The 20,137-nt window shown below is 39.3% G+C and overlaps 1 protein-coding gene across 1 annotated transcript in view; it reads right to left on the reverse strand.

Annotated features, from left to right (window-relative positions):
* Positions 1-20,137, reverse strand: part of LOC306756389 (protein kinase C-binding protein NELL1-like) — a gene marked incomplete at its 3' end in the record, with an annotated part of 316,128 nt that overhangs the window by 171,982 nt on the left and 124,009 nt on the right. Inside the window, exons 6-11 of the mRNA XM_079241118.1 lie at positions 18,303-18,375; positions 17,793-17,875; positions 12,181-12,315; positions 7,885-7,987; positions 5,805-5,878; positions 1,871-1,970 (exon numbers count right to left, since the gene is read on the reverse strand). Of these exons, the coding sequence (XP_079097244.1) occupies positions 1,871-1,970; positions 5,805-5,878; positions 7,885-7,987; positions 12,181-12,315; positions 17,793-17,875; positions 18,303-18,375 (568 nt within the window). The remainder of the gene's footprint in view (positions 1-1,870; positions 1,971-5,804; positions 5,879-7,884; positions 7,988-12,180; positions 12,316-17,792; positions 17,876-18,302; positions 18,376-20,137) is intronic.

Here is a 20,137-nt window from a genome sequence, read left to right on the forward strand (position 1 = left end):
TGGTTAGTTTGGTTGGCACCAACCAAATGGCCTGAGGAGAAGGGGAGATCGGGGAAGAAGCAGCTAATCTTTTATTTTGTTGATTAGTATTTCTTGTTTTTGAGTATTAAGGTAAAGGAATAAGATTTGATGTAATTTAGTATTTTTTGAGTAGCATTTAGAGTTGAGGTGTGTTGTATGTTTTCAAGGTTTGTACTTGTGAATACACTCCTGTGTTGGGTAATAATGGGTATGGTTCTAGCCTATATATACTGGTGGAGGAATGCGAATTGTAAAAGGGGAAAAGTTGGAAAGGTGTCTGTGAAACTGAAAAGAAATGTAAGTAAAAAGAAACTGAGCTCTGCCAATTTTGGGGTCTCGTGGTTCTTCCTCCTCCTTTCCCTTTGGCTGTGAACCTAAGGGGATGTCGCCATTCTGCATTCCCTAAGGTTAAAACCTTACAGCCCCCCCTTGTGCTCCCATCCCAGAGGAAGCAACAATCAGATATTATTATTCCTGTTATTAATAAAACTCTGAATCTCTTTACTCTTAATCACATGCACTACTGGTGGTTTTTAAATCCGGATCAAAGCAGACTGAGAGGCTTCACATGCACAGAAAGTCTGATGCCACAGATAGAAGGGCGGAGAATTAGTCTGACAGATAGGGATGGTGACAGACAGCGAGATGATTGTCTCTTTCTTTGTAGACGTAGTTCATCATGTCCTGTAATGAGTGACAGGCTGGCTGCACATAAAAGCCCAGAGAGGCAGAGCGCCTGAGGAGCCATTGTTGAAGAAAGAGCTGTCTCTGCATGATTCTTCCCGTCAGCCCATTAACAGAAACACACTGGTGCACTTATGATAAAGTTCTGATTATGCACTTGGGTACCCGCATATTAATGGAGTTAATATGATGAAGTTGTATGTATGACTGATGGATTTTGATTTGAGAACCATTAAAATGTGCAAATGTTCTTTTGTTTTGCAATAAAATAGTGGATATAAATACAGTAGCATGTGTAATTAGCTTTAGACAGACCGGTGTGACTGGGAGAGAGGCATTTCAGAGAGGTGGTTCAGGACTGATAGAGAAATAATAACGGCTTCTTATTTTACCAAGGTCTAATCTTTAATGGCTACTTCTTTTAGTCCAAACTCCACTTTCAAGTATTCTTCCTCCTCCGGTATCCTTTCCTTTAGCTCTCTACTTTATATCTTTTCCAGGTTTTCGTATTCTCCAGAACAAGGAATGTTACACGTTTTTATTCATTTATTCTCCTCCTTTAGTCTTTTGATCATTCCTTTTAACATATTATGTTACTCTCATAGTCCCTCTTCCCTTTTTTCAACATTTCTGCATCTTTTTAAACCTACATGCACCTTTTTATTTTTTATTTTTATTCTATTCACCACAGCAACTCTATAATTCATCCTGCTTCTCTCCAATTATCTGCTGCTTTCTCTCTGAAAATATGCATTCCTTTGCCCTCTTTTACATACTTTTCATCTTTATTTCTTTTCCTCTCAGTGTTGTGAGTCCAAGGCGTGCGGCACCATCATACCTAAACGAGAGCGTAATTTTCTTCAGGCAGAACTTGTCCAAGGATTTATTCATTAAGGGGCCATAACTGACAGCTTCAAACAGTTTGTTTATTCAGTGTATTTATTGAATGACTGGTGGCTATTTACCCCGTAGTACCTCCCTGCCAAAGCAGCAGGGTTCAGGCAAATCGGCATAGCAGGCATAGACAGCCCAATCTGCTCTGATGGGTGTGTCGGCTGGAAAACACTCATACTGGGTGAAAAGGAAGATTAATTAATGCAGAGGTCTGTCCTAATCATCACTGGAAGGAGTGATTCATGTAGCTTGAGGAGAGTGCACGACGTACCTCGGCAGACATTGCAGCATCTGCCCTCTGGTAGGATCTGCTCGCTGAGGGTACAGTTGAGCTCCGGGCAGGTTTCAGTAACTTTCACCATCAGGGCGTTCTAGGACAAGACAGAGGTCAGACAGTTCAGATACAGAGCCGGAGGCAAATAATTGAAGGTTTATGCTTAAGGACCATTTATTCTTCCACTTAATATTTGTTTAATGTTTAAAACTGCATGAAAAAAGCCCAGTTTATCAGTTTTATGAATCATCACTATTCATTCTTTTCATTCTCATTTATTTTAGTTTACATCCACTGCCCTGTTAATCTGCATTAACCAATCTTTTTAGTAGAATAAACATAAATACGGGGTTAATCACACAGAGGAAGAATTCATTCAGGCCACCTACAGAGGTGGACAGCAGCACTTTTGGCCACATTTGTCCAAAAGTCTGAAAGAAAATTCCCCCTGGGCTGAGAGTGACCCTCTTCCCCTGACATACAGTCTGTAGTCTGGAGTCTGTAAAAAGCAGCTTCTAATCTCACAGGCATCATTATTATTAGAAAATATCCTGAATGTCTTGTTTCAATTTTTGCAGAAACAGCAAATGTTGAGAATATTTTTATGGGTGAGCCGTGCATGTCCCTGCTTCTCCAAACAGAACTTAATGTGTCAGAATGAGACGTTACAAGGCAAAGAGAAGCATTAATGTGCTAGAGGCAGCTTATTTTGTGTGTTTATAGTTAGAGATGTGTCGATACTGAGCTCCATAATTCACTGCTGCATGTTTTTCTTTTCTTTTAATTCAGCAAAGAAGAAAAAAAGTGGCTCGGGTGAAACTGAAATATTTATAAACGTCTCAATAATGACAAATACTGAGTGTATTTGTGATTTTACAGCAACATCAGTAGACCTGCTCATGTCCTGCTCAGCTGTCTGTGTGGACTGGTAAAGAGAGACAATATCTAAGATCTGATCACAACTGGTGATTAAACAGGTCTGATCACACATACTTCAGGCTGTCCCATTATTACTGGATCATGCAAGATGCACAACAGCAGCAGGTCAGAACTGACTGCATTTAACAAAGACTAGAAACAACTACAGACAACAGGGAATTTTCCAAAAAAAACCTTCACTTTTCAGTCTTTTAACAAAACATATGAAGGTGAAAAGTTTCCCTTTTATTGCTAATGAACAACTTCAGTATATTCCTTCTTCCTACTAGTGGCATATTTGTGTTTTAAAAAACCTTTAAAGCCTAAACGTTCAGGAGACCAGCAGGGTTGGAATGGAGTAAAACTGTGCAGACATTGGCTACGGTTACATGATGTTTCTTAATTCGGAATTTATAATTTGGGATTAAATAATTCGGAATTAACGTATTTTCCTACGAGTTTACATGAAAGTAATTCCGAATGAAGGTTTACATGAAACACGTCCTCACTTAATTCCTCTTTAGAGCGGCGGGTTGGGAAGGGTTCTGATTGGACGTGACGTATGAAGTAAACCGGAAATAAACAAAGCTGGCTCCCTGCTTCTCGTCTTTTCAGTCGTAACTTGTAAAAACTACATAATAAGAATCAGTTTCGCCGCTGTTTTTATTATAAATGTGAAGTAGCAGCTCAACACGAGCATACTACTTCACTTACTGCAGCAACTGAGAAGGAGAAGAAAGATGGACCACCGAACACGGGAGGTAAAACAACGCGCGTCATCGGGACAGGACAAGGTAACGAGCATGCTCACAACGACCGGAATTAACTTAGAGCAGAATTCAAGTTTACATGACAGAGGAATTAAATAGTTCAGAATTAAAATGCGAATAAGACCAGCCATTTACATTAATTAAGTTTTATTTACAGAATTAAGTTTAATTCCGAATAGAAATTTGCTTTAGGAATTAAGTGTTTACATGGTCGTTTTTCATCAGTTTAAAGTGGAATTAACTTTTATTTGGAATTAAAGAGGAATTAAAACTTCCATATAAACACACCGACTGTTCTGGTTTCAGGAAAATGGATCAATTCAACAACAGGAAGGACTACATCAGCATGTTTAGATTTTTTGTGATGATCCAGTAATGACAAGTCATCTGACTTACTGCAGTATCCACTTATATTAGTTACGTGAAAAATAAAAAAGATTTATTTCTTTTTGGGGCATGCTGACTATTGTAGCTATAGAATGTTAAATTCTTCTGTCAGGTACATGTTCATCTGTAGACATACAGTACAGATCAAAAGTATGGACACATTTATCCACTGAATTTTGATTCAGTATTTGTCTTGAAGCTTTTGATACACTCTGCATGCCGTTCATTAGCAAGGAGGCTTTATTAACATGATACGACAGCCTTGTGCTTTAAAGACCTGCACTTACAAGGTACATTTGATCAGTCTGAGAATGAAAATGTCAGCATCATAATCGGTAAAAATACTTTAAATACATCAGACCATAAAGCATGTAAAATGATTTTTTTTCCTGATAGTTTTCAGATACTTCTGACTGAATAAGACCTCTGAGGCAGAAATCTTCATATGCACAGGGAGGACGTCTGCAGTGTTAACAGCGAAGCTACAGATGTGTACGACTGAAGAAGGTACACAAAAGTAGATAACAAGTAGAGTGTGTCATTTTGCCTTGGGCTTTTCAGACAAATGTCAGGCTGTAGCAGGCTGGTGTATCAGAGCTCCGCTGGTCATAATGTGTCTGAAGGATTCGGGTGACAACCCAAATTCATACAAAGTCTGTCCTTTACAAATGTTTTCTTTTTTAAAGCAAACACTGCAGTCACCGTGGCAACTGTTATCTGATTACATGAAGCATAATTTAATTTAAAAGTTGGGATTTTTTTTTGTTGTTAGGTGATCAAAAAATGCAGTATTTAACATTAACAATGGCTCGAGACTTCAACTTGCAGAACTTTTTAACCTTTGTTATAAATTAATTCTCATTCATGAATATTGAGTTTTTGTTGCCATTTACTTTTGTGATCAGACGCTTAGCGTGAAAACATCCAAGGTTATTTGCTGAAACTGATAGTTTTGCCTAACATCAGTTAAAAAAATGATCAAAAGTAATTTTTGTCTGCTTTCTAAATAAAAACCATCCTGTACTGGAAGGAGTTTATGTATAAACATTTGCACAATGGCATTTGGATTTTTGAGGAGAATTTCATGACAACAATGAATCATGTCAGCAGCTTTGAAGACGCTGAAAATGCATTGATTGCTAATTTCCCTGTCTCCGTTTAGATCCTGCTGTAAGCATGAAGAGGTCAGACAGAAAACACACATCTGTCTGTCGCTCAACAATACACAGTCTGGACCACATGCTTTGACACATACTGGGATTTATGGGCTGTCAAAGTCCCAAACTGCAGTCGCCTCAAAGAAAGAGCCTTTCTGAAAAAAAAAATCGCTCACAAATTGGCCATTTATCAGCATTTACATCCAGAAGTAAAGATTGCTGTAATTGCTTGAAACAAAGCCCTTAAACTGCAGAACAATGTTTCAGGGCCCCTGAGGGCCAATAAAGAGTCCAGGAATCCCCTACGTAGTTCTTTGTAAGCAATTACATCTGTAGAATGGTAATTTCCGTCTTTAAAGATAAATGGTTTCTCAGTGATGAAAGCTTACCTCTGTTCTACACCGAATAATAACTGCCATTATAATCCATGCAATGATGAAGCTCCAGTTCACATTGGGCCTTTGTGTTGCTGTGTTCATGAGTTATTCTAATTACCTGACTACCTCACCATCGCAACAGCAGAAAAACGCAGATTAAACAGATTGCAGGAGCGTGGGGAAACTAATAAGGCCTGCTGATTAACAGAAACATACCCTCACATAGTAACACGCCACTGTTACCCTGAGAAGAATCAGCTGGTGGTGATTGCAGAAAACAGTATGAACATTAAGGAGTGCACAACGGATGAAAAGGCGATACCTTGCATTCCCTGCAGCTCCTGGACAGAAATCGCTGGCCCTCAGAAAACGTCTGTCCCATGTAGGTGCACTTAGCTGCAGGCAAGAAAGCAAAGCATGTTGTTTCTATATTGCTCAAACACATTAAATCCTCCATTGTCTGTTGTAAACCTACATCCAGCTGCAGGGAGAGCGGTTTCTGGGAATGCAAGAGAGAGAAAAAAGTTTCCAGGTTTAAGTCTTTTTGTTTTTTAACTAGTGTGCGAAGTGCTTAGGAAACGTAACGTCGCATTAAGAATACAGCAGATGAAGGCCTTTCTGTGTAATCCTCTGGTGGTGAGACAGAAATAGTAAGTGAAGCACATGATACGAGGTTCTGGTTTCCTTCTCTCCGGGGTGCTGGACCGCAGCATGCTCATCCTCAGCACCGCTCCCCCGTCTGTCTGCGCTAGAGCTCTGATGTTCGCATGGGAGGAAGAGGAGGATGGAGGAGCGAGCAGAGGGATGTAGGGAGAGAGGATGGATGAAATTATTCAGACTCTACACTTCAGGGATGTTGGGTTTCTTGCAGTATAGTGGAAGAGACAGAGCTGTCTGGGAGTCTGTGAGCAGTTGTGAGACCCCTGTGTGCTTAAAACTTAAAATGCAGCTTCCACTTCTGTATGCATGAAGTCAGCTGTGATCTTTGCTCATACAGATGATTTAGTTGGGTTTCAATGAACCACCAGTACATCACCAACAAACTGCAGCTGTTCTCATCTGTGTGACTGCTGGCGTGATTTTAGATGATTAACTGGGTCTGGAACTGAACTGGATGTTTTGGAGACGGTACATTTACAAGTATCTCAATTACAACTTTATTACCCTTAATCTCAGAAAAGGACAGCAACGCTGCAGCAGTGGCTCAGGTGGTACAGGTTGTCTAATGACCAGAAGTTCGGCAGTTTGAATACCACTTGGAAATTAGAAAGTAAATATTTTGTTTCCTCCTGTTGATGAGGAGCTTTTAGCCTTACAAACACAAATTAGTTGAATCATTTCCTGATGAATTATTCTGTGTAAAAAGGACAGGAAGTGGCATGGCACCGTTTAACAGCTGCATGAAGATTAGGTCAGTCCAGATATATGGAAAGAACTAGAAATGGTGTGAATAATGCTCTTTAGTTGTGTTTATAGCAGGTTCTATATGAAATATATCAATATTCTGTAACATCAATGTCTTTGAAATTCACAAAATGATGATTCCCAAACTGCAGAAAAAAAAAACAAAAAAAAAAAAAACAGCTGATGTCATACTAAAACAAAGTTAAAAGGTCATCTTAATGCTCAAATCTGATGTTTTTTGCTCAGATCTAATTTTCCTCCTGTGTGGTTATTACAGTATAATACAACCCTCAGTCTATGTCCCCATGCGCAGGGGAGACAAATCACAAGCATGCTGTGTTCATGGAGGTAAGTATGGATGCCACACATGTGTGTGTGTGATTTAGTTTCTGAGTTGTGCAATCAGAGCTGCGAAATCCTGATGTTATTCCATCCATTGTTTACATTCGATCGAAGCGTGCCCACCTCCTTCCATGCAGAAATGTGATGTTTAACAATGAGTTCATGTGCACGTGAAAGAAAACAGAAGTTTTATGATCAGTAAACTCAATTCATGTCTGTTTGCAGCAGATTGTTTCAGATGTTTCCAACCAGCAGGATGTAATTCTTGCTCTAAATATCCAGAATCTGAAAAATGAATCATCCAAAAACAAGGAAAACTGCTGCTGGTTGTAGGCGAGTCAGATGCGAATACTGATGTTTATATCATACATATAATGTTTTCCTCTCAAAGATGATGTCTAAAGTCTAGATAATTGTTTACTAAATGCTCCTTTAAAAACATCCCTGCAGAGTTTGTATTTCTGGCATCTTCAACCCCCTTGAACCTGACATGCTGTGGTGTTGATTGAGCAGTGTGAAGGTTATTGCAATGTTTGACCCGAAGTTGTTTCTTCAGTGTGAAAGATATTTCTGTAAAGTAGCTGATGGGAATGTTCACCAGCTCTGAGGTAAAAACATCTGCTTTCCACATCCTAAACATATGCTGTGATACTTACGTCTGCATGTTTTGCAGCAGGTTCCATCAACATGTACAGGCAGCAAGTCTTCAGAGCAATTTGCAGGAGGACAGAAAATCCTGCGGCACTCCACAACGCCGTTCTGTTGGGAAATTATATTCCTTTTAATACTAGAAAACATACAAATATGATTGATGATGCAAAGCAAAGTGGGAGAAAAAAGTTTCTACTTATAACTTGTGTGAAAAAAGTCCACTTTTCACAGCCTGCTTTTGCTAGACATCAATGGAAAAAGATTTTATTCCAGTTTAACAAGACTACAAAGAGTACAATCCCATTTATAGCTGAACACTTCTATTGTCAAAAAATGTGAAAAATTAACCATTAAAATGAACACAAATGAAAGATAATTCATTGCATGAATGCCGTGAGGTTTGCATGATTGCAGGCTGACTGTTATAGTTTGTGGAGGAGTGGATGGAAAAGCAGGAGACAGATAGGGTGCAGGAATGGTTTAATCCTCAAACTACACAAACAGGCTGGAGACAAAGCAGGTGACTACAGACAAGCTAACACAATGAACCTGACAACATAAACCAAGGGGTATAAATACCCAGAAGGAGGAACGAGGAACAGGTGGAATTAATTAGAAAATCAAAACCAGGTGAGTTTATTAACAGGAAGCAAAATGGGCATAATTACACAGGGGAAGTAGACTACAAAATAAAACAGGAAACTGGAACTAAAGAGACAAAAGAAAACATCACACCATGACACACTCTTCCTTACCACAGAAGATACCGCAGTAAATAAGAAAATAAAGTTTTCCTCTCCACAACCTAAAAAGGTAACATTTGGGCGTCATTTAGAAATGTCATATCCCCAACCTGTTCAGCAACATCACAACCCTCTCATTTTCATGTTACATGGTGCGCCAAGTCCAGCTTTCAGACCGACAGCATCCCTGCTTTTACAAATCTACTCGCTTTAGATGAAATTCCCGTCATCAGCGGTTTAAACAACACGTGAACCTGAAAGCGAACACGTTTCTAAGACAGCAAACAGGTTCATCATGGAGCCCCTGTTGGCTCAATAACCTGTTGATGGCAGGTAGTTCTTCAGGCCCTGAAGGGCTGCCTTCATTTTTGAGGCGGATATCTCTCTCTGCGAGCGTCTCTTCATTTCATGACTCATCGAAAATGATTCCCCCAGGATGCCGTGGTTATCAGTTAATGGCATGTCCACGGGAGGAAACTAGACTGACTAAACTCGACGCTGTGCTCGACGTGCAACGATGCAGCAAGTCTAATTCCCCAGGGCCCGGGATGGCCTGATTCAACACATTTCAAAGTCTGGCCTTATGTGTGCGTGCAAGCAGGCAGGCTTATTAGTGAACACTTATTAGAGGGTGGGAAGGAGGGAAAGATGGGCTGGTTGAGGAGTGGGCTGGAGATGAAACCCAGGCACAGAGAAAATTGAGGGTAGCAGCATCTTTCTATTAAAGACGGGAAAAAATCTTCCCAAAGATGCTGCCACAAAATGATGTCATCAATAAAGGATACAGAAACCGATCCAGAGGTTTCTTATAAATATTATCATTTGCTGCTGTGGTGTAGACATTTCCCACAGACCAGCCCAGTAAGAACCTGTAGAGGAATATGCAAACATGGTTTAGGTCGATCTGAAGCAGGTTTATTAAGGATCATATCCTTGGTAAATTTAGAGTTTTTGTACTCTAATTTTAGATTCTCCATCAGCCAGCATCCATCAGGCGCTCCATCACAGCCTTGTTTTCTTTTCCATCCTTTCTCTACTAAACTGCGAAACACATCTGGACAATTATCTGGTTATAAAACTGCAGTAAAAGCTTAAAATACCCAACATGAAATGTTTTATTGTGCAGCCCAACAAAGGATGGCTGCGTTTTATTTTACTGCTGAAGAGATTCCAGCTTGGGTGGAGATGGAGAACATGACTTCCTCTGTACTTATATATTCATCACAAATAAAATCACTTAAAAACTCATGTATAACCTTTTCCTTTAAAAAAAAAACAAAACAAAAAAAACCTAAACTAGCTTGGCATGAGGCAGACACCTTTCTAAATCAAAAATTAAATTCTCAAACATGCTTGTTTGGGGGAAAGATTTAGACCAGGAAGGAATTATACAGAATTTAAATATTGGATGGACGTCAGATTTGATCAAACTGGGAGACCTGGCGTGGGCGCCATGATGTCATTTCAACAACTAGTTCCACTTGGGAGTCATAAAACTAACAAATCGAGGGTTAGTTTCCAGCTTTAATCTAAACATCTTCTCCATTTCCAGTAAAACATCAGTCCAATACTTTTACAAGTTGTACAACGACCAAAAAACAGTGAGTACGACCTTGCCTACACCACAACGCTGAGACAGTAAAACATGAGAGTTTGTTTTGGTAACATTGCTTTAGCTGGATTAAACTGCTGGTGAAATCTTGTCTGTCGGCGTAAACTGGAAACGGAAGTTTTTAACGGTGGCTTTTTAACTTTCGTAAAGCCCGACAACAATGACGGCGCTACCTGTTATGTTTGTGCTGTTGCATCTTTTTCATTTATTTGTAAAACCTGTTTTAAAACATTTATGTCGTCAGCAAAGACACAAAACTTAATTAGCAGTTTCCACTCAACGCTTCTGTTGTGTTGTGTTTCCTGGTTGTCACAAAGTTTTACTTCCACTAGAAGCCTGGCATGTGCACTACTTTTGTGTTTTTCCTGCACAGAGATAGTTATCATTCCTCTGATGTGTAAATGCATTTTTTATTAAACAAAGTTTTCCCGTTTGTGTAGAAACTTTGTGGTGAAAACCCAGCCTAAGGGTAGCCTCCTCTACATGGGCGGGGGGCAGTGTTGTACAAATGTCTAGCATTGGGAAAAATGTGTATCCTATATATAATCTTAAGCTGTAGAATTTGTGATTCATTACAAAATCAAATTGATTTAAATATTTCCTCAATCTTCATCATCACCAGTAATAGCTAATTCTCTTCCCCATGTGTCCTCCAGTCACTGCATGGAAACAGTGGAAGCAGACAGTGGGATTTTATAAAACAGACCCTCTAAACAGATGATATCTCAGAAGTTTTTGACCATGCTGTATCATGCAATATGGAAAGTATTATTAGGAGAAAGGCAAAAAAAAAAGTTATTAGAGAAAAGGACTTTCCAGTCGGCTGATGCCTCTGAGGAATCTTACATCTAATAGTCCAGGCTGAAAATCAGGGTTATTCAGAATAGATAAACATCAGTCTGGACCTTCCATCAAGATGCTGTGCTAATCACTAATCATGACACATCTCCCCTCAATATGCTTAAAGCTTTTATTAAAAAATACATCCATCAATGGGTATTTGCAAAGGGAGGTCTCCACTTCCGCCCAAACCAAACTCTCAGTCAGATTTAAATCTTGGATGTGACTAAATCATTCTGTAAACCTTTCGCCTTGTTTCTCTCCAAACACTGAAACGGTTCAGGTCTCCCTGAAGAATTTGCCTGCTGGTGCCATTAATCATCTCTTTGACTGCAACATCCATCCCAGGCAATAATGTGAAGCTCGCACCATATCAGGACTTTTTCTGGGTGGTGTGAAGAGTTGAGTTTGCACCACATTGCCACACTGGCTCCTGGTCCTGTTCAGAATTCTGCTCAAAATCCCACCGTCTGCTTTTTTTCTCCATTCATGGCCGTGCACCTGTTTACTTGTGCAATATGTTGGCTCCTCACCAGACCAGACGAACCTTGTGCTCATTGCAACAACTCCTGCTGGTGGTCCCACGATCCAGGTATAAACAGAGATCATAGCAGTGGCCGGGTCCGAATTCAGGATCTTTCTGCCCCTGCAGCTGCACTAAACACCCACTTATTCAGATCAGCCTTTGACTTATAAGAGAGTTGTCACTCATGCATTGATCCTCATCCTTTTAATCATCTTTTTATCTTTCATCATTTGTTGTTATCTTTGTTCAGCACATTGATCAACTGCGGTTGTTGTAAAGTGCCTTATTAATACATTTTGATTGATTGATCTGACTAGTTAACCTTTTCCCACACATTTGTGAGACTCCCAGCTGATCTTTGCTGATCTCCAAATATAATTACATAACTTTAAAAGGAAAATATAGGGCTAAATAAAAAATAAAAAAAAAAAACCACTTAAAAAATGCTCAAAATAAAAGCATTTGCTCTACAAAAAAAAAAAAAAAAAAAGGATGCCACGGGAGGGGAAGATTTTTCAGGTCACTGTAGATAAAAACCAGAGCTTCAGCCTCCAGTGCCATGGAGGATTGTAGAGCTCACCTTACAGGCACAGTTCCTGCAGTTCTCAGGCTCCACCCACAGCTCTTTGTCCCGGTACACCAGGCCGTTGGCGCTGCAGGTCCTCTCACAGTGACAGCCCTCCAGTTGGGTCAGCCTCGACTCGGCGTAGTTCAGCTGTGCAAAAAATCACCACGGTTACAAAAACAATTCAGAAGTCGGAGTGTGTATCGCCCATCTATTCCCCAGCATCCCTGCCCTCTGGCGTACCCTGGTCAGTTTTCACAGAGAGCTGCTCCACCAGAACCACTTGTTAAAAGGGCCCATGGAGTAATAAGCAATCATCATTCAGCTCATGCTCTGCACCGCGGGCTATAATTTACTGAGAAATGACGGATCCGACCAACAGCTTCAGTGCTGCCTCACCCTCCCTCTGTTCCTGCTCTTCATCAGCCCCTCTTCTGCAACTTATTTCATGCTCAGCACTGAACGGTTTGGCATTCGACAGATGTAATGCATCTATGACTGACAAATGTGTGGTGAGAGACTATCACTGGGAAGGGCTCAGCAGGTTGTCTGCAACAACTAGCACTGACTTTAAATCAATTTTAAACTTGTTTTCCACACATATTACATCTTAACCTACTGTAAATTTGTCCTGCCAGGTATGTTTTCTAAGGAGCATTGTTTCTATCGGTAGCAGAAACAAGATGAACACTGGACACAGAGGTTTATTGTGTTTATTACATTTAACAGTATCACACTCATTTGCTTTGTTTTTCCAGTAGTTAGTATATTTTCTCTTTTTTGTTCAGTTCAGACTAAAACTAGTATTTCTGTTTAACTTGACTCAGACTGCCTGGATGTATTTAACTAAAAGTTACTGGTACAGATGCGCTCACATTTCTCCAGTTTTAGCCTCCTTTCACTGTGGTCCTATAAACTGTAGAGAAGAATATAAAACGACCCACAAAGCCTTTAACAGTTTAGCCCCAGCTCATATAAATAACCTCATTGTTCCTCATAAACCAAAACCAAATCTCCGTTCCTGGAGAACCGGCGTTCTCTGGATTCTTTAAGTTTCTCAAACCAGTAAAAAAGCAGACTCTTTAGGTTTCAGGCCTATCAGTCCCAGAACCAACAACCAGTTTGTGTTAAGGAAACGTAATCTGTCAGCTTTTAATACAAATACTAAAACTTAGATATTTAAAAAAAACCTTTTGTTAATTCATTGCTCTAAAAGCTCTCTGGTATTTTGACACGTCTGATAATTTAATTTGTGTTTTAGTCTGAATCTTTATTAGTATTCATCGTTTCAATTTGCTTTTATCGTTGTCAACTTTTAATCTTTTTGTTTGTTCATTTCCTCAGTAAAACACTCTGGCTTGTGCTAATGTATTTATTAGTGTTCTATGTATTTAATAAAGTTAAATGAAAAATGATGAATGTACTAAACTCAGAGGCATTTTGCAGAACTGATAAACTTTTACCGGTAAGTTTTATCTACAGTTACAGATGCTTGAACAGGGTTTGCACCAGAGGCTAAAAAAAAATAAATGTATGTATTTATTTCTTTCCCTACAGATGTTGTATTGCAACACTTTTCTTACAAAAGAATAGACTTGTTATTTTACTTCTCTTTAGGACACGTAACTGTTCCAAGTCATGTACATATATATATGTAGATATACACTCAAGTACAAGTTCAATAACCATGTAGGTACCACAATACGAGACACATTCTGCTGTAAAGGTGGTGCAGTTTGTACATGCATCACTCATTTGGTTTCTGTGGTTCAAATCAGAAACTAGAAAGACGAAAGATCATCAAAGCAGGACTGCAGCTTTGTCTTCACCCCCCTCCTGCTCCTCTGAGAGCTGCCCAAGCTTCAGCGTCAGACAGAGGAGCTGTTGAATGATAGATGCTTCTCAGGAAAAAGTGAAGAAAAAAAGAAAAAAAAACAAGAACCGGAGGATGTCACTGGGGCTTTTTAAGTTTGTTTAAAGAAGTCCCGGCTGGAGAGCTACGTGAGCTATGAATGGTAGAGATGTGTCCTGTCAAAGCCCTAAACAAAATGTTTGAAATGCAGTTTGAAAGGATTGCAGGCTGCCTCCAGGCACCGCGGAGTAATACCTTTCCAAAACAATGTGAGCATCAAATGGCGCCGTGCTGCAGCACAAAGCAGTCAGAGGCTAATAGGCATGGAAGTCCTGTTGTTGATGCACGAGGCTGAGAGACGTGTGAAATCATAAAATAACAGCTTGAAACAAAGTCTAGACGGGAAAACTTACGTTTTTATTGATGTATTTATCACACCTTTTGTTTTTCTTTAATTATTGCTTCTTCTTGGAGGCACACTGCAAACATGCATGAGGTCATTTTCATCTAATTTTCGGGATCAATAAACTATGAAATCCATGAGCATTACATCAAATTTGGTTTTTAGTTCAAAATAAATGATGTTTTGTTTTTTTTTGTTGTTTTTTTTAAAAATCACATTTCAAAGAAAACTGGTTAAAAAAGACAAGATGGCGAATGTGGAGGGAAGTCTGGGATTCCCTGCTGCCTTTGGACCCGACCTCCAGGTAAGTGGCAGAAAAAGATTCTTCTTCATTTTTAATTTGATGACTAAAAAGTAGTCTCTAAAGAGTAAAGATGAGGTTCAGCCACAGATAAACTATTACATATGAAATATTGGAACTAGTTCAGAATAATGTTCCTTAATATAAATATGTGAAGGAGTAAATATTTCATCATTTACACACTGAAATATCAGGCGATATTGATAATCTTCAGACATCTCTGTGTACATTTTTGTCAGCTTTAGATGCTCATGACTGTCAGACAACCTGGCAGTAAGGTTTTCACAGCACAATACACACACACCAAGACAATAGTCTGTCTTGGTGTGTGTGTGTGTGTATGTGTATATATATATATATATATATATATATATATATATATATATATATATATATATATATATATATATGTTATTTAAAGATCTTTGATGGAAAAAGAAGCAATGAAAGAATATAAAGTAGAAATTCTGTGCTCTTCTGTCTCATCTGAAACAGGTGAAGTAGGAAACTGTTCTTTCTTTGCAGATGAAAATGTAAATATTAATTTCCTAATCTTGCATCCTGTTTACATTTTAAACAGGCTGAATATTGTAATACAAAAGTAGAGATGAAACACTGTAATAACACACAATAATAATAATAATAATAATAATAATAATGTAACAAAGTTTTTTCAGATACACAAAATGATGTTAATGATATTCTGGTAACTATATTCTGAAGATAAAGAAACAGATTGTTGGTGTTACGTTCTAATTGATGCAATGAAATGTAGCTCCACCTTTACCCCAAACACACACGTAAGGATTTGCTAAATAGGGATTTAAAACTTTTATACTATTATTTCTCATAACGGCAGCCACATACTGTTTTTTCATCATTATTTTTGTGCACAGCAGCAGGATAAAAAAACATAAAACAGAGCAGCGCATGTTAAAAGGTCAACAGATATAGAATAAACTAAGCCCAGTTTACTCAGATAGACGTCCTCAGCAACATGCATGTTAATACTGTCTGAGAAAACATAGCATTAAAATCACACTGTAATGAGACTTTAAATACATTTAAACCATTAGAGGTTAGATCTTTAGCTGTAACATTTATCAATATTTTTCAAACAGTAAAGATTTAAAAATGAGGGATATAAGTCACACTTTGAAAGGTGAAAGACTAGTGCTGCCCTTTTTCTGAATGATAGGTCTACACATACATGTTGCACTCAGTTTAAACAGATTATTAGCTCCACTGAAGCTCCAAAATCTCTTCTTTGTGCCCGTTAATTTGACACGCTTATCTCTGGAAGAACTGGCAGGTTCAATGAAAGAAAAACTATCCAAAGAATTTGTTTTCAGAACTAATAAGAGATCTCTGACTTTAACATGCAACTGGCTTCTTCCTACAAAGACTCAGGGGTAATACATGCAAATGCTCCCATTATAATCCACACACAGAGGAGCTAAGTGTCATCTCACCTCACCTTGACACTCAGCTTCACAATCTAAGGAGCAAGCAATTATTCACCCCATGCTGAATCCTTCAATTTTCCACCGGGTAGGCAGAGAGCCTTTTAGTGCTGGGGACGACTGCATCCTTCCTGCTGTGATGCATGTGCAGAGAGGTCAGGTGGCAAAAGGTCGAGCTGTACTTGTGTGAAGGAGGAGGCACTAACACAGCGGTAGGGTAATGGTCTTCATCTCATCGTTATTTATACAGGAAACGATTCTATAGCTCACTGGGATGTCCTTGCCTCATCCACTCCCACCTGATAGCATTCATTCAAGCACATAGAAGTGTGCACAGTCAATCACATGAACACACAGAAAACATCACACATGCTCATGATAGTTAATGCATTTAACTCCAAAATGGTCCCCCCATGACTCCAAGGCAGGATGCACAATGCCTCTTAGTGTCCCGTTGTGCAGTCTGCTCTCTGATGCCTCTCTGAACATGGTGTGTACCCGCAGCTTTGTTGTGCTACTCAAAACAAAAAAAATCAAGCTGTCCTTCTCCGATTTTTACCAAAATAACAGGTGCAGTTTGGTAAGAGAATTAACAAAACAGATACAGGACTAAAGTACATCTTGTTTCACACCAGTTTATGCTAATAAACAGGCTAGTTGGTGATATTGAAGCAGCCACAGACACAAACGCCTTGAACACTGTGCAAAAGTCTTTAGCTTCCCGTCATTACTTTGCATTTTGCTTCAAAGGAACCAGACTTTCTCGCATTCTTTAAAGTGGCCATTAAGAACAGTTGTTCAGGTTTTCTGAAAAGCTTTTAAAGTTTTTCTTTGGCAGCTTTTTCTCTCATTTTCAGTCCCTTGTGCCAGAATACCAGATTGTTTTGTTAGGCCAAGACTTTCCATCAGGAGTGTCCAAAGTCGGTCCTCGAGGGCCGCTGTCCTGCAGGTTCTAGGTGTATTACTGTTCCACACACCTGGCTCACATTAAATGGATCCAACAGCGAATGAAGTTCTGCACTATGAATGTTTCATTTGAGTCAGGTGTGTTAGAGCAGGGATACATGGAAGACCTGCGGGATTGTGGCCCTTGAGGACCGGAGCTGGACACCCTTGACTTTACATGTATGCAAGAAACATTTAAATCTATAACTCAATCGACAAACCAGTGTTGTTTTAACACAAAAAAGGCAAATTAGCAAAGAAACTAAGCTTAATTTGGTCTTCAGGCACCTCATTTTTAGCAGCTTTTCATCATTTCTTTTCTTTAGCAAAAAGTTGTTCGCTAAAAATTCTGAGTATCTCAACATGATGTGTGGTTTGTCATTAGGAAGCAGCTGGACAGGCGGAGAAGTTGACAAGGAACTCTACTAACAGTATCTGGAAGTTTTTAAACAAAAAGAAAATCTTGACACAGGAGCTGCATCTGGATCTTCACCTGATCCATCAGTCTATCAGTCAGCATGAAGGAGGAACAACAAGCACTTTGGTGGATTCAGCAAGAAAATCAGCTTTAGTTTATACCAGACTACTGCTGCCAACACAGTTCTGTTTTTTTTCTTAGTAAAAATCTTGTGCTGAATCTGCTCTCAGTATGCAAGTCCTTACCTTCAGGGTCATCTTGGCAAGTAGCTCCTGCAGGTCCATGATGCCCTGCACCAGGCTCAGGAAATCGCTGCAGGTCGGACAGGCTCAACGGGCAAACAGGATGCATCAAGATGGGGAGAGAAAAGGAGGAGCAACAGAGAAGCATTTAGACAGAAAACAGAGTACTTTACTAATAAACTTCACTTTGTTTATTTAAACACAGTGACCAACAGTAGACAGAAAGGGAGCTTAACATGTCAGTGGACTCTTTGTTTTAAGCTAGAGGTGTGTGTTAGTATCAATAATAAAGCACCAGGGTGTGATTGCCTTATTGATCAGTGGCAGAGAAAGTTGCGCAGCAGCGACCCTGTATCTTAATTTATTTGAAAGTAAACACATGAAGAAATAAGGCAAAGATACATAATCTCAAGCACAAGATAAAAATGGGACAAAAACTGGATTTTTCTAAGATGATTCCTAAAATTTCTCTTCCTACTTTGTAAGAGACAGAACTTATGTCTTGTTACTTACTGCGGTTGAGATTAGGACACTGTGTGATGTATCCGTTGGGAGCGAAGATCAGCTTTACATCCTGGATGATGCCCTGGTAACACACAGACACACTCATTAACATCCATTCAGAGCTCAGACATTACTTTCATTCTGACAGTCAAAAAAATCAAAAGAAGACGAAGACGAAGACGAAGACGAAGACGAAGACGAAGACGAAGACGAAGACGAAGACGACTCAGGCTGGGTGGAAAACTGATTATTTTTAAGATTTTAAAGATGACATGAAATCAGACAAAACTGTTTGTCACTATAGTTTACATTAGGAAGCTTAAAATCTGTCCCATGCCAGCATATATATGTTATTTAGAAGGCGTAACACTTGTTTTCACTGTCATCAACAGAAAGCAGACTTGGGATAATCGGACATTTTTAAAAGTAAATCCATATTTTTTCCAAATTTTGCAACAATCTCAACAAAGACTTAACTGCATTCATGCCCAAAACAAACTGGAATTTGCAGGCTGTGATTTTATTTAAACTGAATTATCTTAAAGATGTACTTCAACACAATTTCACATCAGCTGATCTAGGAGAGTGCAGGTCAGTGGTTACAGAGCTGAGCTGGGATCAGCAGGACCTGGTTTCAAGTCGCTGGTTTGGCACTAAACAACTTTAAGCAACTGAGTAAGGCCCTTAACCCCCCCCCAACTGGAGTGCTGGAAAACTGCAGCCCACTGCTTTCTTGAATATCTGCTAAAAATGGATGAAATAAGGAGCCTAATTTCCCAACTGGGATTATTAAATTAAATAAATTTTCATAATGAAATGGATGTGAATCCACAAACTAGCAAGTTGAAAACCCGTCATCTTCAGCAAATAATTTTCAGTGTGACAGCGTGTCAAAGTTGAGACTATTCTGACGTTACTCAGACTGAGAATCCGAGGATTTATTTCTAGAGGAATGAAAACAGAGGATTACGGGGGACAAACATTCCTGTCTTTGGGATCCTGAACCTCCATGACGACGGCTGTGGTTGACAAAGACAGACACCAAGAAGAGAAAAGTGAGCAGAGCTGCAGGACTGGATGGAAAATACTGAAAATGTGTCTGAGTGGATTTCAGCTGTATTTTACAATGAACCAACTTAGCAGTGACGATAGCTGACTTCCCCAGTTTGCTGGTTTTTGGTGTAGCAGGACAAAAACCCAGTTAAACTATTGAAAAAAAACTGCAGCAGTTTAACTCTGAGCATTTGCTTGTTATCAGCAAATGTTTACATTCTGCTACCTGCCTGCTACATTCACCTAAAACACTTCCTTTTCCATGTTCAGCTAAACTCAGGACACAACAGAGGTGTAATCCTAAAACTGCTGCTGATGTAGGGTAAGTTGGTGTCTATCCCAACAGGTGAGAGGCATGGATGCACCCTGGACAGGTCACCAGTCTATCACAGAGAAATAAAAAACATTTAAACTCGGTCCTACAGAGAATTTAGTGACCAGTCGACCCAACATGCATGTCTTTGGACTGTGAGAGTGCCCCATGATCTGCTGCAGAGCAGTGGTGAAATCAGGGTTGTTTCTGGTGATTTGGTTTGCAGACAGTAAAATGGTTCATCATTATCACCACAGAAGAAATGACATCTGGAAAATGCCTCTCTTGTCATATGACTTTATCTTCCTTACAGATATGAAATATGACAAGCAGCAGCTCAGTGGGATCTACTTGGCTACTAATTGTTTTGAGGACTTATAATACCTACAAAGCTTTTAAATCTGCATCAGCTGCCCTTTAATCATTAAAAACTGAACAAATCATCACAACACCAAGTTAATTAAGGCCTTCAGAAAGA

This window comes from Telmatherina bonti (genome assembly GCF_933228915.1).
Source record: "Telmatherina bonti genome assembly, chromosome: 1".
NCBI classification, from domain to species: domain Eukaryota; kingdom Metazoa; phylum Chordata; class Actinopteri; order Atheriniformes; family Telmatherinidae; genus Telmatherina; species Telmatherina bonti.